The 16,986-nt window shown below is 35.7% G+C and overlaps 1 protein-coding gene across 2 annotated transcripts in view; it reads left to right on the forward strand.

Moving 5' to 3' along the window:
- Window positions 1-16,986, forward strand: part of APOOL (apolipoprotein O like) — an 86,173-nt gene that overhangs the window by 62,176 nt on the left and 7,011 nt on the right. For both annotated transcript variants that reach the window (XM_055267314.2, XM_055267315.1), the window contains 2 exons: window positions 5,304-5,417; window positions 5,580-5,697. In XM_055267314.2, coding sequence (XP_055123289.1) covers window positions 5,304-5,417; window positions 5,580-5,697 — 232 coding nt within the window. The remainder of the gene's footprint in view (window positions 1-5,303; window positions 5,418-5,579; window positions 5,698-16,986) is intronic.

A 16,986-nucleotide genomic window follows, 5' to 3' on the forward strand; every position in this document is an offset into this window, starting at 1 on the left:
CCCAAAGTGCTGGGATTACAGGCATGAGCCACCGTGCCCGGCCCTGATTCTTCTTTTTTATAAGAGTAATGACATCATGGTTGCTTTTAAAAATTATACCTGCTTATCTTTAGATAATCTAAATATTTCAGAAAAGTTTAGGAAAAAAAACAACAACCCAAAATGCATCTATCCATACAAATATCCATGTCCACATTTGGATAGAATATTCTTCTAGACATCTTAACATGCATACACAGAGATAGAAAAACAGACATATGAATAGGCAGATAAGAATGAGATCATAGTATGTGTCTTATTTTTATTTTTTAAAATAAAGTATTAAACTGAATTTTACTTTATAAAAGGAAAAACAAAATAATTGCTGAACTTCAAATAAAAATTTTTCTAACATAAGAGATTAGTTTTTAAATGTTCTTCTAGGGTAAATAATAATTGTTACTTTAATTCTTAGAGTTGAAATCCTTGCTTTTCTTTTGACTATAATAATATCATATTTAATATTTTACAAATTCAAATATATAATTTTTTTTTTAACCTGAGATCCGTGATGGACTTTAGAGAGTCTATAGCACACCCTCCTATCCAAAACTTTATGAAAAGTCTTGTATGTACAAGAAAAACCTTCTTATTTGACATAATCAGGACCAGTAGTTAACAATCAAAAATGTTAAAGCAGTGAGTTGTAAAAATATATATAAAAATATATACCCACAATTTTACTTCAAATTAAAACATAAATGTCCTTCTTCAGCCTGGCCAATGTGTTGAAACTCCGTCTCTAGTAAAAATACAAAAATTAGCCAGGCCTGGTGGCGGGCGCCTGCAATTCCAGCTTCTTGGGAGGCTGAGGCACGAGAATCACATGAACCCAGGTGGCGGAGGTTGCAGTGAGCCGAGATTGCACCACTGCACTCCAGCCTGGGTGACAGAGCGAGACTCCATCTCAAAAAAAAAAAAAAAGTCTTTCCTTTTTCTCTATTTTGAAGTAGGGCTTTTCGTTGAGTATTGGTCTCCTGGTTAAAGATCTATAACATCTTTCCATTCGTAAGCCATATCTGTAGTCTGTCTTCTACAATTTCCAGATTAGGTTCCTTTAAAATAGAATGAACAGTTAAAAACATTAAAAAAAAATTAAGTGCAGAATCCTTTTAGATGTCTATTATTTCTCCCAGCTGTTATAATTGTCTTGCTCACCTCTAATTTCATAGCAGTTATTTTTTTAGCCATTCACATTTGAGTCTTTACGAAGCATTTAACTTAATTTTCTTAGAAACAATAATTCTTTTTATATTCATATTTTATCATATTAGGTTACATTTAGACTGTTTAATTACAAGTAAAACTGATGCAGCAACTTGGGGAAAAAAGGAACTTATTCTTAATACGCATACTAATCAACTTATGAAAGATAGTACCTTAGCATATTGGAGAGCACCTGATAGGGATGAATATTCAGCATTCTACAAACATCATTTGTAATAAATTAAAAAAGCATTCTATTAATCAGTCAAGTCTCCTAAAAGGATGTCAGGTGAGAGCTTTTTACTGTATCTGTATTTTTCTGAAGGAAAGGGCCTATAGCTTTCAAGAGCTTCTCCAAGGTATCTGTGATATTAAAAAGTTTAAGAAATGATAGTCTAGAAGGTCCTTTGAAAAATGAAAGACTCACTCCAGTTATTCATCATTTTGAAAATACACTTCAAGATGGAACTACTCTTTGCTTTTTATAATTTTCCTCACAATATTTTTATTATTAATTTATGTAAAGAGTAGCAAGTATTCTGTCTTTGAAAGCTATAAAATATCTAGGAATAGACTTACCAAATAATGTTTTAATGCCTGTTTAAAAGAAAAATAAACTTTACTGAAGGGTATTTTTAAATTTTCACAATATTTAATTGATGAATAAAGATTGAATATATTCAAGGTGTACAACATGATGATTTGACATACATATACATTGTGTAATGATTATTACAATCAAATTAACATATCCATCACCACCCATGCAGCACATTATATACCCAGAACTTGTTCATCTTATGACTGAAAGTTTGTACCCTTTGACCAACATCTTGTTTACCTCACTGCTATCGCCTGGCAACCTCCATTCTACTCTCTGCTTCTATTGTGCGTATATATCCAAAAAAAAAAAAAAAAAATGAAATCAGTATCTTGAAGAGATATATGCACCTTCATGTTCATTGCAGCATTATTCACAATAGTCAAGATTAGAAACAACCTAAGTGTCTCTCAGTAGATAAATGGATAAAGATAATTTGGTACATATATAGAACAGAATGCTGTTTAGCCATTAAAAACGGAAATTCTGCCATTTGCAATGGCATGGATAACCCAGAGGACATTATACTCAGTGAAATAAGATAGACACAGAAAGACAAATACTGTTTGATCTCACTTATATGTGAAGGATATTTAACAAAAAGTCTTGAATGTCTTTGGAGATATATCCTGTTTCTGGATGAAAGACTAAATGTTGAAATACGGTGAGTATTTCAAAGTCTAGAAATTTAATTCAGTTCTTACAAAAGCTCTGGATTTGAATGGAGTGTGATAGTCATTCACCTAGTATTTGTTGTCTGTCTACTGTGTATTGGTTACTATAGTATACACAGTAAAATAGATCAAGAGGACAAAAGAGAATATCCAAACAATTATATTGAGTATATTTTTGTGCACATGAGGGTAGGGGATTGATACGTGGTACAGATAGCATTTCAAATCAGTGTGTAATGGAAAGGATGGATTTTTTTTTTTTCCAAGAAATGTGTTGGGCTAATTGGCTGTTTGGAAAATTACTCAGACCTTTACCAACTATCATGGGAAAACTAATTCTAGGTGGAATACAGATCTAATCATAAACTAGAATACTATAAAACGTATGAGAAGAAATAAGAGGAATACCTGTTTAATCTTGAGATATGAAAAGCTTTCTTAAGCAAAATACAATCTAGAAGCCATCAAAGAAAAAGTTGACATATTTGACTACATCACAATTAATACATTTCTGTAGATTACCATACACAAAGTTAATGGATACATGAAAAACAGGGAAAACTATTTGTGACATATATGACAAAGTACTAATATCCTTCAGGTATTAAGAACTCCTGGCCAGGCGTGGTGGCTCACGCCTGTAATCCCAGCACTTTGGGAAGCCGAGGCAGACGGATCACAAGGTCAGGAGATCGAGACCATCCTGGCTAACACAGTGAAACCCCGTCTCTACTAAAAATACAAAAAATTAGCCAGGCATGGTGGCGTGCGCCTGTAGTCCCAGCTGCTCGGGAGGCTGAGACAGGAGAATGGCGTGAACCTGGGAGGCGGAGCTTGCAGTGAGTTGAGATTGCGCCACTGCACTCCAGCCTGGGTGACAGAGAGAGACTCCGTCTCAAAAAAAAAAAAAAAAAAAACTCCTATAAATCAATGAGCAAAAGATGAATGTGCCCTCTGGGAAAATGAAAAAAAGCAGTCTACAAAATAAGAAACATAAATGGCCTAATATGTGTAAGATACTTGATTTCATGAACAAATAAATGCAAATTTAAAAAGTCATTTAGATATTGGTTTTTAGCCTTTAAATTTGACAAAGATTTAAAAGACTTATAATATCACTGCTGGTAAATAGGGTAGGAAAACAGACATATACTCTTGGTGGTAGTGTAAATTGCTGCAGTATATTGCTGACTTTCTGGAGAGCAACATGGTAATACTGTCAAAAATTAATATGTGTATACTCTTCAGTGCAGAAATTTCAGCTCTAGGAATTTATCCTGAGGAAATACTATAAGGGTTATGGTCCCAGTTGTATGTATAAAGATGCTAATTTCATCATTGCTTATACTTGCCGTCTCCCTACCCCCAAAAAGGAAAACAGCCCATATGCTCACCAATGGGATTTGTTAAATCATCGTGCCTCAATAGGGAATTTGTTAAACAAATTGTGGTGCATACATTATAGAATACTAAACTAAGCAGCAAATTTAAAAAGTAGATCTACGGTATATAAAGTTATATAGAACCGTGCCTTTGAAATATTGTCAAGCTTTTAAAAAAATCATATCTCAGAATAATATGTTTACTGTGATCTCAAGTATTTGAAAAGGAAAACAAACTAAATACATATGTAATTTATTTTAAAATTTAATTGAAAACATAATTGAGATTGTATTGTATAATCTGTTCTGTAACTTTTTCAATTAGTGGTTCATCATGGACTTCCATTCATGCCAGTACATATAGATCTACTTCATCTTTTTTGAAAGATCTGTAAATATTAACATTACATTTGTTGTAAAATTTGTGTATGTATAATGTATATATGAGTAAAAATTCAGGAAGAATATATGTATAACTGTTAACAAAGGTTGTATTTGGGGAGGAAGACGAATTTCTTTATATTAGTGTATTACTTAACTTTTCAACTGTAGTATATACTTAGTAAAAACAATAAAAATATTTCTATTTGAGGATGGGAACATAATTTTTAAAAAATATATGTTTTTAGAAATTATAATCCTGAAAAACACCTCAAAACATCTTCAAAACTTGAAAAATCAATGGCTGTTGAAATCACTTTAACTATAATGAACAAAAAGATTGGAGAAGAATAGGAAAAAGAAGAAATCAGAAGTAGATTTTCAAAGAGAAATAGAGATGAATGAAAATAACAGTAACTGTAGGAATTCAGCCAGCATCCTGGCCTCTGCTTGAGTGTATTTATCAGTCACTGTTTATTTTACCTTTCTACCAAAAAAGAATATTATTCTTTGGAGGAATTAGTTGATGCCTTTTATTTCTTTATGAATGGAGAAAGCACCATCAAATTTTAAGCAAAAGCATTAACTTTGTAGCATGTTAAAAATCTCATTTTCTCAGTCAGCAGTTTATTATCTCAAATTATATTCCCCAAACTCCTGTTAATAGACACAGTTTTCACTTATATCAAATCACCATGTTATATACCTTAAATAGATACAATTTTATATAGTCAATCTAATCTCACTAAAGCTGAAAAAAATTTAAAAAATAGACATAGTTTTAAATTTATGTGTTACAATGTGAATGCAGATTATACATTTCTTATAACCCTTTGCATGACACAAAAAATTTTTCATATAAGATTTTAGAAATGGTGCTTTGTGTTATATGATTTAGAGATTTATATCTTTATTGATTCTGACTTCAGTGTTCATATGAAATACCTGACAAATCTAAAATACATTTTTAATTTTAACTTTTAAAAATATGTTATTTGACTTACTTTTTGTTTTAATTAGGTAACAGCGAAAAAGGTATATGCTATAAGCCAGCAAATTTTTGGAGCAGTTAAATCATTGTGGACAAAAAGCAGCAAAGAAGAGTCACTCCCTAAACCTAAAGAAAAAACTAAGGTAGAGTTTACGTGGAGCAAGACGGTCAACATTGAGTTTTGTTTGGGTGGTTGTTGGCTTGTAATGAGGGTACTGGACAGAGGTCGAGGATAAAATGAGAAGGTAGATGAAGGAATTAGTAAAATGATTTACTTATGAAGGAAAAATCTGTTTGGTAAACAGCTAGGATCCTCTTCCGAAGTAGAAGTACCTGCAAAAACAACTCACGTCTTGAAACACTCAGTGCCCTTGCCAACAGAACTCAGCTCTGAAGCAAAGACCAAATTAGAATCCACCTCAGGTTTGTTGGCTATAAGTCAATTTTGTTTTCATTCTTTTCTTAAATAATTTGATAGCATTATCATTAGTGGTTTGAACTTAAGATGTGTTCTCCCCATAAATATTTTGTCTTTCTAATATCTGTGGTTTCTGTTTCTTTTTAGGTTATGAGGTACTTAGGTACTTGCGATTGCTTTAAATTATCACATAGTTCATAATACAGATCTTTATATGTGAGTATATAGAGTAGCACTGACAGGTTGATTAGGTGAAGCATTTAATATAACTTTATAAATTTGAGCTATTAGGTGGGGGAAAATGGGCCTTCCTAGATTCTGTAATTTTAAAGGGATGAGTCACACCTACATAAAGAAATGTCAGCTTCCATTTTTTGTGCTGTTTACCTATCAGTCTCCCTGTCAATCTTAAGACTGTTTTATTTTTATTAAGTTTAGTTTTACTAAGTTTAGGCACCAAAAGAACTTTCAGCATCAAATAGTAGAAATATCATCAATTATAATACTTATAATATTGCTAGTATTCCATACTGGCAATAAATACTTTGTGGGACCAAGCAGTGACAATTATACTCTCTAAACAAATACTGCTGTGATTTTACTGTGATCAAAAAGAAGGTGACAAAGTGTTTAATACCATTTTGACAATGTATTCCTATTGATTTGCATAGGTTTATGTATATGTACAATGTGAATTATAAAACCCGCTAAGTTGTCTTATTGCAAAGGAAGGTGGCTAATTCAGAGGTTGGGGAATAATAATAATATCCACCCTTTATCGAGCACATACTGTGATGCAGAGAGCTAGAAGTATATTGTGTTATTCAGCCCTTACCCACAAAGCAAAACAAAAACCTCTGCTGGATCAGTAATTAATTATTCCCATTTTATGATGAAGAGACTGAGACTCAGGGAGCTAAAATAAGTTGCCCCAAATCATATAGCTTGTGAGTAGCAGAGTTCTGTTTATGGCCTAGATCTTCTTGACATCAAAGTCTAAGCTCTTTCCATTGTCTATAGATTATCTAATTTAAAACTGGAAGTTAGTCTCTAATTTCAGCCTCCTCCTCTCACTTAATCGTCATAAAAACTGTCATTGAATAACAAACCTGATTTGAGTTTTACTATTTTCCTCTGTCTCTCTCTTTTCTAATCAAGAGGAGCTATACAGTTTTTAGACTCTGAATAATCTACAGGTGACCATATTCTCACAAGAATATAATGTATGGTCATTTTTCCAAATGCCTGTTAATTCCAGAGTATCTTTATGAAGATGAAACATACTACAGCTTAACAGTGGGACCAAAACCTTCCCAAGCTAATGTCTTTTCCTCACACATCTAGATTCTGGAACCCTTTATTTGCCTGTCTTGGGTGATGTGGTATATGAAAAGCATTCTATGGAGACAATGCAGAGGGAGAAAGAGATGCCAGTGCTACTCATTCTTATCATAGATGTCTTGGTCAGTTTGAGCTGCTGTAAAAAATACCATAGACTGGGTGGCTTATAAACAACAGAAATTTATTTCTCACAGTTCTAGAGACTGAAATTCTGAGATCAGGGTGCCAACATGGTCAGGTTCTGGTGAAGACCCTCTTCTGACTTGTAGACAGCCTACTTATCATTGTATTCTCACATGGCAGAGAACAGAGGGAAGCAAGCTCTCTCAAGATTCCTAAGGGCACTACTCATCCCATTCACGAAGGCTGTACCCTCATCACCTGCTCTAATTCTAACCACTTCCCAAAGCTCTCCACCTCCTAATACCATCACAATGGGGGAGATAGTGTCTCAACATGTGAATTTTGGGGGGACACCAACACCCAGTACATAACAATATATCATTTGGAGTTTATTATACAGTATAATGTTGGGATTCACCATTTCCATGTTTCATATGTAGAATAAAACAATTTTTTTTTTTTGGTATGGGAAACAGTAGTGAATGTGAGCACAGGTTATAGAATAAGACTTGAATCAAAATCCCAGATCCAGCATTTACTAGTTCTGTTACCTGGGGCAAATTATCAAATACCTCAAGCCTCAGTCTCCTCATCCAACAAAAAGGGGACAATAATAGTTCTCACATGGTTGTGAGGATTAAGTGAGATATTGCATGTAAAGCACTAACTACAATGCCAGGGACATACTAAGGGGTATCAGTGGGTATTAAAATATATCATTATTATTATTTGCCTAGAGCAATTAGCCATTTTGATGAAAAACAGATTTTCATTGAGCATACTTAAGGAGCAAGTCACTTACCTAGTGAGCCTAGCCATGGCTATCACTTATCACCATACAGAACAGATAGGGTGTACTGTCCAACTATATGTTGTGGCTCTGAATATGAGTTTGGTTGTTCTCTACCATCTCATGTACATTAATGGAGAAAATTGCTATTTTGGGAATCACAAATTTAGAATTTGGTGTCATAGACCTCTTCAAGAATCTGATGAAAGCAGAATGAAATCTCTCACAGTCTTGCAAGATTAATGTCCCTCTAAAGCAGAAGTTGACAAACTATGGCCCGTATGCCAATTCTGACTATGTTTTTTTTTTTTTAGGTGATAAATTTGCTAAACCTATATATATATATATATATATATAATATATATATATATTTTTTAATTATACTTTAAGTTCTAGGGTACATGTGCACAACATGCAGGTTTGTTACATAGGTATACATGTGCCATTGTTGGTTTGCTGCACCCATTAACTCGTCATTTACATGAGGTATTTCTCCTAATGCTATCCCTCCCCCTGCCCCCCACCCCACAACAGGCCCCTGTGTGTGATGTTCCCCGCCCTGTGTCCAAGTGTTCTCATTGTTCAGTTCCCACCTATGAGTGAGAATATGCGGTGTTTGGTTATCTGTCCTTGTGATAGTCTGCTCTGAATGATGGTTTCCAGCTGCATCCATGTCCCTGCAAAGGACATGAACTCATCCTTTTTTATGGCCGCATAGTATTCCATGGTGTATATGTGCCACATTTTCTTAATCCAGTCTATCATTGATGGACATTTGGGTTGGTTCCATGTTTTTGCTATTGTGAATAGTGCCGCAATAAACATATGTGTGCATGTGTGTTTATAGTAGCATGATTTATAATCCTTTGGGTATATACCCAGTAATGGGATGGCTGGGTCAAATGGTATTTCTAGCTCTAGATCCTTGAGGAATCGCCACACTGTCTTCCACAATGGTTGAACTAATTTACACTCCCACCAACAGTGTAAAAGCATTCCTATTTCTCCACATCCTCTCCAGCATCTGTTTTTTCTTGACTTTTTAATGATCGCCATTCTAAACTGGTGTGAGATGGTATCTCATTGTGGTTTTGATTGGCAGTGATGATGAGCATTTTTTCATGTGTCTGTTGGCTGCATAAATGTCTTCTTTTGAGAAGTGTCTGTTCATATCCTTCACCCACTGTTTGATGGCGTTGTTTTTTTCTTGTAAATTTGTTTAAGTTCTTTGTAGATTCTAGATATTAACCCTTTGTCGGATGGGTAGATTGCAAAAATTTTCTCCCATTCTGTAGGTTGCCTGTTCACTCTGATGGTAGTTTCTTTTGCTGTGCAGAAGCTCTTTAGTTTAATTAGATCCCATTTGTCAATTTTGTCTTTTGTTGCCATTGCTTTTGGTGTTTTAGTCATGAAGTCCTTTCCCATGCCTATGTCCTGAATGGTATTGCCTAGGTTTTCTTCTAGGGTTTTTATGGTTTTAAGTCTAACATTTAAGTCTTTAATCCCTCTTGAATTAATTTTTGTATAAGGTGTAAGGAAGGGATCCAGTTTCAGCTTTCTACATATGGCTAGCCAGTTTTCCCAGCACCATTTATTAAATAGGGACTCCTTTCCCCATTTCTTGTTTTTGTCAGGTTTGTCAAAGATCAGATGGTTGTAGATGTGTGGTGTTACTTCTGAGGTGTCTGTTCTGTTCTATTGGTCTATCTGTCTGTACCAGTACCATGTTGTTTTGGTTACTGTAGCCTTGTAGTATAGTTTGAAGTCAGGTAGCATGATGCCTCCAGCTTTGTTCTTTTGGCTTAGGATTGGCTTGGCAATGTGGGCTCTTTTTTGGTTCCATATGAACTTTAAAGTAGTTTTTTTCCAATTCTGTGAAGAAAGTCATTGGTAGCTTGATGGGGATGGCATTGAACCTATAAATTACCTTAGGCAGTATGGCCATTTTCACAATATTGATTGTTCCTATCCATGAGCATGGAATGTTTTTCCATTTGTATGTATCCTCTTTTATTTCCTTGAGCAGTGGTTTGTAGTTCTCCTTGAAGAGGTCCTTCACATCCCTTGTAAGTTGGATTCCTAGGTATTTCGTTGTCTTTGTAGCAACTGTGAATGGGAGTTCACTCATGATTTGGCTCTCTGTTTGTTATTGGTGTATAAGAATGCTTGTGATTTTTGCACATTGATTTTGTTTCCTGAGACTTTGCTGAAGTTGCTTCTCAGCTTAAGGAGATTTTGGGCTGAGACAATGGGGTTTTCCAAATATACAATCATGTCATCTGCAAACAGGGACAATTTGACTTCCTCTTTTCCTAACTGAATACCCTTTATTTCTTTCTCTTGCCTGATTGCCCTGGCCAGAACTTCCAACACTGTGTTGAATAGGAGTGGTGAGAGAGGTCATCCCTGTCTAGTGCCAGTTTTCAAAGGGAATTCTTCCAGTTTTTGCCCATTCAGTATGACACTAGCTGTGGGTTTGTCATAAATAGCTCTTATTATATTTAGATATGTTCCATACCTAGTTTATTGAGAGTTTTTAACATGAAGAGCAGTTGAATTTTGTCGAAGGGCTTTTCTGCATCTATTGAGATAATCATGTGGTTTTTCGTTGGTTCTGTTTATGTGATGGATTACATTTATTGGATGGATTACATTTATTGATTTGCGTATGTTGAACCAGCCTTGCATCCCAGGGAGGAAGCCAACTTAATCGTGGCGGATAAGCTTTTTGATGTGCTGCTTGATTCGGTTTGCCAGTATTTTATTGAGGATTTTCACATCGATGTTCATCAGGGATATTGGTCTAAAATTCTCTTTTTTTGTTGTGTCTCTGCCAGGGTTTGGTATCAGGATGATGCTGGCCTCAGAAATGAGTTAGGGAGAATTCCCTCTTTTTCTATTGATTGGAATAGTTTCAGAAGGAATGGTACCAGCTCCTCTTTGTACCTCTGGTAGATTTCGGCTGTGAATCTGTCTGGTCCTGGACTTTTTTTGGTTGGTAGGCTATTAATTATCACCTCAATTTCAGAGCCTGTTATTAGTCTATTCAGAGATTCAACTTCTTCCTGGTTTAGTCTTGGGAGGGTGTATGTGTCCAAGAATTTATGCATTTCTTCTAGATTTTCTAGTTTATTTGCGTAGAGGTGTTTGTAGTATTTTCTGATGGTAGTTTGTATTCCTGTGGGGTCAGTGGTGATATCCCCTTTAGCATTTTTTATTGCATCTATATGATTCTTCTCTCTTTTCTTCTTTATTAGTCTTGCTGGCAGCCTATCAATTTTGCTGATCTTTTCAAATAACCAGCTCCTGGATTCATTGATTTTTTGAAGGGTTTTTTGTGTCTCTATCTTTTTCAGTTCTGCTCTGATCTTAGTTATTTCTTGCCTTCTGCTAGCTTTTGAATGTGTTTGCTCTTGCTTCTCTAGTTCTTTTAATTGTGATGTTAGGGTGTCAATTTTAGATCTTTCCTGCTTTCTCTTGTGGGCATTTAGTGCTATAAATTTCCCTCTACACACTGCTTTAAATGTGTCCCAGAGATTGTGGTACGTTGTGTCTTTGTTCTCATTGGTTTCAAAGAACATCTTTATTTCTGCCTTCATTTCGTTATGTACCTAATAGTCATTCAGGAGCAGGTTGTTCAGTTTCCATGTAGTTGAGCGGTTTTGAGTGAGTTTCTTAATCCTGAGTTCTAATTTGATTGCACTGTGGTCTGAGAGATACTTTGTTGTGATTTCTGTTCTTTTATATTTGCTGAGGAGTGCTTTACTTCCAACTATGTGGTCAATTTTGGAATAGGTGTGGTGTGGTGCTGAGAAGAATGTATATTCTGTTGATTTGGGGTGGAGAGTTCTGTAGATGTCTGTTAGATCTGCTTGGTGCAGAGCTGAGTTCAAGTCCTGGATATCCTTGTTAACCTTCTGTGTCATTGATCTGTCTAATGTTGACAGTGGGATGTTAAAGTCTCCCATTTTTATTGTGTGGAAGTCTAAAGTCTCTTTGTAGGTCTCTAAGGACTTTCGCTTTTTGAATCTGGGTGCTCCTGTATTGGGTGCATATATATTTAGGATAGTTAGCACTTGTTGTTGAATTGTTCCCTTTACCATTATGTAATGGCCTTCTTTGTCTCTTTTGATGTTTTTTGGTTTAAAGTCTGTTTTATCAGAGGCTAGAATTGCAACCCCTGCTGTTTTTTGCTTTCTATCTGCTTGTTAGATCTTCCTCCTTCCCTTTATTTTGAGCCTGTGTGTGTCTCTGCACGTGAGATCGGTCTCCTGAATACAGCACACTGATGGGTCTTGACTCTTTATCCAATTTGCCAGTCTGTGTCTTTTAATTGGGGCATTTAGTCCATTTACATTTAAGGTTGATATTGTTATGTGTGAATTTGATCCTGTCGTTATGATGTTAGCTGGTTATTTTGCCAGTTAGTTGATGCAGTTTTTTCCTAGCATCGATGGTCTTTACAATTTAGCATGTTTTTGCAGTGGCTGGTACTGGTTGTTCCTTTCCATGTTTAGTGCTTCCTTCAGGAGCTCTTGTAAGAAAGGACTGATGGTGACAAAATCTCTCAGCATTTGCTTGTCTGTAAAGGATTTTATTTCTCCTTCACTTACAAAGCTTAGTTTGGCTGGATATGAAATTCTGGGTTGAAAATTCTTTTCTTTAAGAATGTTGAATATCGGCCCCCACTCTCTTCTGGCTTGTAGAGTTTCTGCTGAGAGATCTGCTGTTAGTCTGATAGGCTTCCCTTTGTGGGTAACCTGACCTTTCTCTCTGGCTGCCCTTCCAACAGACCTGCAGCTGAGGGTCCTGACTGTTAGAAGGAAAACTAACAAACAGAAAGGAATTTTTTCCTTCATTTCAACTTTGGTGAATCTGACAGTTATGTGTCTTGGGGTTGCTCTTCTCGAGGAGTATCTTTGTGGTGTTCTCTGTATTTCCTGAATTTGAATGTTGGCCTGCCTTGCTAGGTTGGGGAAGTTCTCCTGGATAATATCCTGCAGAGTGTTTTCCAACTTGGTTCCATTCTCCCTGTCACTTTCAGGTACACCAATCAAACGTAGATTTGGTCTTTTCTCATAGTCCCATATTTCTTGGAGGCTTTCTTCATTTTTTTTTACTCTTTTGTCTGTGAACTTCTCTTCTCGCTTTATTTCATTAATTTTTCATTAATTCAATCACTGATACCCTTTCTTCCACTTGATCGAATCAGCTATTGAAGCTTGTGCATGAGTCATGTAGCTGTCGTGCCATGATTTGCAGCTCCATCAGGTCATTTAAGGTCTCCTCTACACTGTTCTAGTTAGCCATTCATCTAATATTTTTTCAAGGTTTTTAGCTTCCTTGTGGTGGGTTCGAACATTCTCCTTTAGCTTGGAGAAGTTTGTTATTACCGACCTTCTGAAGCCTACTTCTGTCAGCTCGTCAAAATCATTCTCCATCCATCTTTGTTCCATTGATGGCGAGGAGCTGTGATCCTTTGGAGGAGAAGAGGTGCTCTGGTTTTTAGAATTTTCAGATTTTCTACTCTGGTTTTTCCCCATCTTTGTGGTTTTATCTACCTTTGGTCTTTGATGCTGGTGACCTACAGATGGGGTTTTGGTGTGGATGTCCTTTTTGTTGATGTTGATGCTATTCCTTTCTGTTTGTTAGTTTTCCTTCTAACAGTCAGGACCCTCAGCTGCAGGTCTGTTGGAATTTGCTAAAGGCCCACTCCAGACCGTGTTTGCCTGGGTATCCCGAGCAGAGGCTGCAGAACAGCAAATATTGCTGCCTGATCCTTCTTCCGGAAGCTTTGTCCCAGAGGGACACCCGCATATATGAGATGTCCTGACTCACTATTTTTGTATATTCTGCAAGCTAACAGTGATGGTTGAAAAAAAATCAAAAGAACAATATTTCATAGCAAGTGAAAATTACATGAAATTCAGATGTCAATGTCCAGAAATAATGTTTTATTAGAACATACCCACACACATTGGTCTATGTATTGTCTATGGCTGCTTTTAAACTACAATGGCAGAGTCAAGCACTTGTGACAGAGACCATATGGTTCACAAAGTCGAAAATATTTACTACTGACCTTTTGCAGAAAAGTTTGCCAATTCCTCTTCTAGAGAGAGGGCATGTGCCACATATGCATGACCCATGTCCCCCTTATGGTAGTTGCCAGATTTTTTGTGGATTCGGAGACTAAATAGCCAAACTGAAAACCTCTTAAGGGCAAAATCGAATTTCCTACAGTTTTTTGGTGCTGTGGAGACAGAAACTAGTCAGACTGTCAGTCAGAAGCTTGGGAGTGCCATAGGTGAACTGGGAGGAACCAGAGGTTAACTGACTCTTACTAAAATTAGAACGCAGCCCAGACCCAGCTCAATGCCTGACTAGATTGAGATGATAAGTGTTTCACCCTTTGTAAAGAGAGAAAGGGCACCCCTGTCTGGTGCCCTTTATCTTCTGGAGCTTCTACCTTTCTTTTATACATAATGTCCAGTATACAAACAAACAAAATACTAGTTATGCAAAAAGGCAGGAAGATGTGACTGACAGTCAAAAGAAAAAATACATAAATATAACAATAACAGCAGACCCACAGATGACCTAAATATTGAAGTTAACTGAAAAGGACTTTACAATAACTATAATTAAAATATTTAATAGAAAAAAAGATGGACAAAATGGATGAAAAGATGGAGAATGTCACAGGGACTTGGAATCTGTTAAAAAATTCTAGTGGATATTCTAGAAGTGAAAAATACAGTACCCGAAATTAAGAACTCATTGGATGGGTTTAACAGCAGACTATTTACCAGAAAGCACAGAATTAATGAATTCAAAGACAAGTCAATAAAAAATAGCCAAAATGAAGCACACAGAGAAAAAAGGAATGGAAAAGTTTGAGAAAGTACTTTATAGTGACTAGTGTCTTTAAGTATTTGAGTTGCTAAGAAGCTGAATGCTGAATGTCATCCTGATTTTATACACAAGAAACCAAAAGAGAATTTGTAACAATCCTAACTTCACTAGCAATTTATTAGTTATCTGTCTCTTTTTTTTGTAACTAACTTGCTTAAAATATCAATGAGATAACATGTGAACTAAATTATCAGTTATGGGATATTATCAGATACCACATAAGGGCTATTTGAGACTATAATTCATTGCTGTCTTATAACTTTAAACATGTTTCTTTCCTATTTGTAATAACACCAACTTTTTGAATAGTCTTCTAAAAAGCTTTAAGCAGAAAATGTTCTTATTAGAGAGCAAGCGTATAAAATTGCAAAGGAATGCATCATGATGATTAGGGCATTCAGATTCAAGAAGAGTTTTATGACAGCTTATTCTTTGGGAGTGTAAGAGAGCCCTTAATCCATTGAAGAGATGAAGACATTTCTAACAAAGATATAATTCTTAGTTGCTTGTAAGAGCATGAGATGAAGCTTTTTTTTTTTGAGATGTTGTCTCGCTCTGTCACCTGGGCTGGAGTGCAGTGGTGCGATCTCGGCTCACTGTAACCTCTGCCTCCCGGGTTCAAGCGATTCTCCTGTCTCAGCCTCCCAAGTAACTGAGACCACAGGCACCTGCCACCATGCCCAGCTAATTGTTTTTCTTTTTGGTAAAGACGGGCTTTCACTGTGTTAGCCAGGATGGTCTTGATCTCCTGACCTTGTGATCCGCCCACCTTGGCCTCCCAAAGTGCTGGGATTACATGCTTGAGCTACCACACCTGGCCTTGGAGATGAAGCTTTTTAAAAAGATGAATCAAATGACAGGCCAAGTGGTTCTAAACCAGAGAGATCCATATCACAATTACTTGAGGGTTTTTTTTTTCTCAAAATTCATAGGTCCAGACTCTACCAAGAATTGTAAATCTGAATCTCCAGAGGTGAGGCCTCTAAGCAGGTGGATTTTAGGAAGAGCTTTACAGGGGATTCTGATACATATTACTCTCGCTAATAATCTCTGTTTTAAGTTGTGAATAAATTAAAATCTTGAAGCCTTTTAAGAAGTTTTGAGGGGTGATATAAAGGCAAAAGAATCTTTCTAATTCCGGAAATTGGGGTAAGCTGAATCTTTCACCAAACTTTGAACAAGAATATAAATTAAGGAAGTATTTAGAAGTGCTAGAGAACTTAGTTGATGGACATTGTTAAGCAAATTTGACACATTGAGATTTACATAAAATAATTATTTGTCACATGCCTACTATATAGTGTTTTCTGCTTGATAAAACTTGTTGCACACTTTTCACTTGTACTGAGCAATGGTTCCCACCAGATGGCTGTAGAGATACAGCAGAACCACCAGTGGATTCCTAACCATTTTTTGTGCTACAGCCTCTTCTCAGAATAATGTTTGCAAATGCAGAAAATAAAACACACAGTAATGTATGAACTTCCTTAAGTGTATTAAACAACAATATCTAACAATAGGTCTAACAACTTTTAATTTTTAAGTAGCAGTGAGTGAATATTTTGAGATAATCTGCAACTATAATGTAATAAGATATCTGTGATTTCTGTTGGTGACAAAGAAATCTAAGGTACTGCTGATACTATTGTGTTTTGTTGCCTGTATACATTATTGAAGACAATGTCCATTTAACTCAGAGGTAAGTGAAAATAATGACACATTTTCCTCATCCAAGTTAATAGATCACATGAGTTCTATAACATACCCCCAGAGACATGAGGTTAAGAATTTATTCTGTGGAGAGCTGCATTACCTGTACCATCGTGAATATTAATTACTTATGAATCTGGTTGTTTTGTTAATATATATGGTGATGAAGTTACACATAGGTGTGTCACACTGTAAAATATGTTTCAGAAAAGATAGGTATAAGATAAATCATTATATTCCAATTTCTCTCCTTTGTTTTCATTATAAAACTAAATTAAATTCTTTTATGCAGAAAAGGTATGGTTCACAAATGTAATAAAATTAATTTTGAAATGAATCCGATTTTGAACATATTTAAAATAAAAACAAATTTCTGAAAAAATGTTTGTAGTATTACGTCACAAAGTAAATATAA

Source organism: Symphalangus syndactylus, chromosome X (assembly GCF_028878055.3).
Source record: "Symphalangus syndactylus isolate Jambi chromosome X, NHGRI_mSymSyn1-v2.1_pri, whole genome shotgun sequence".
In the NCBI taxonomy this organism is placed as follows: Eukaryota; Metazoa; Chordata; class Mammalia; order Primates; family Hylobatidae; genus Symphalangus; species Symphalangus syndactylus.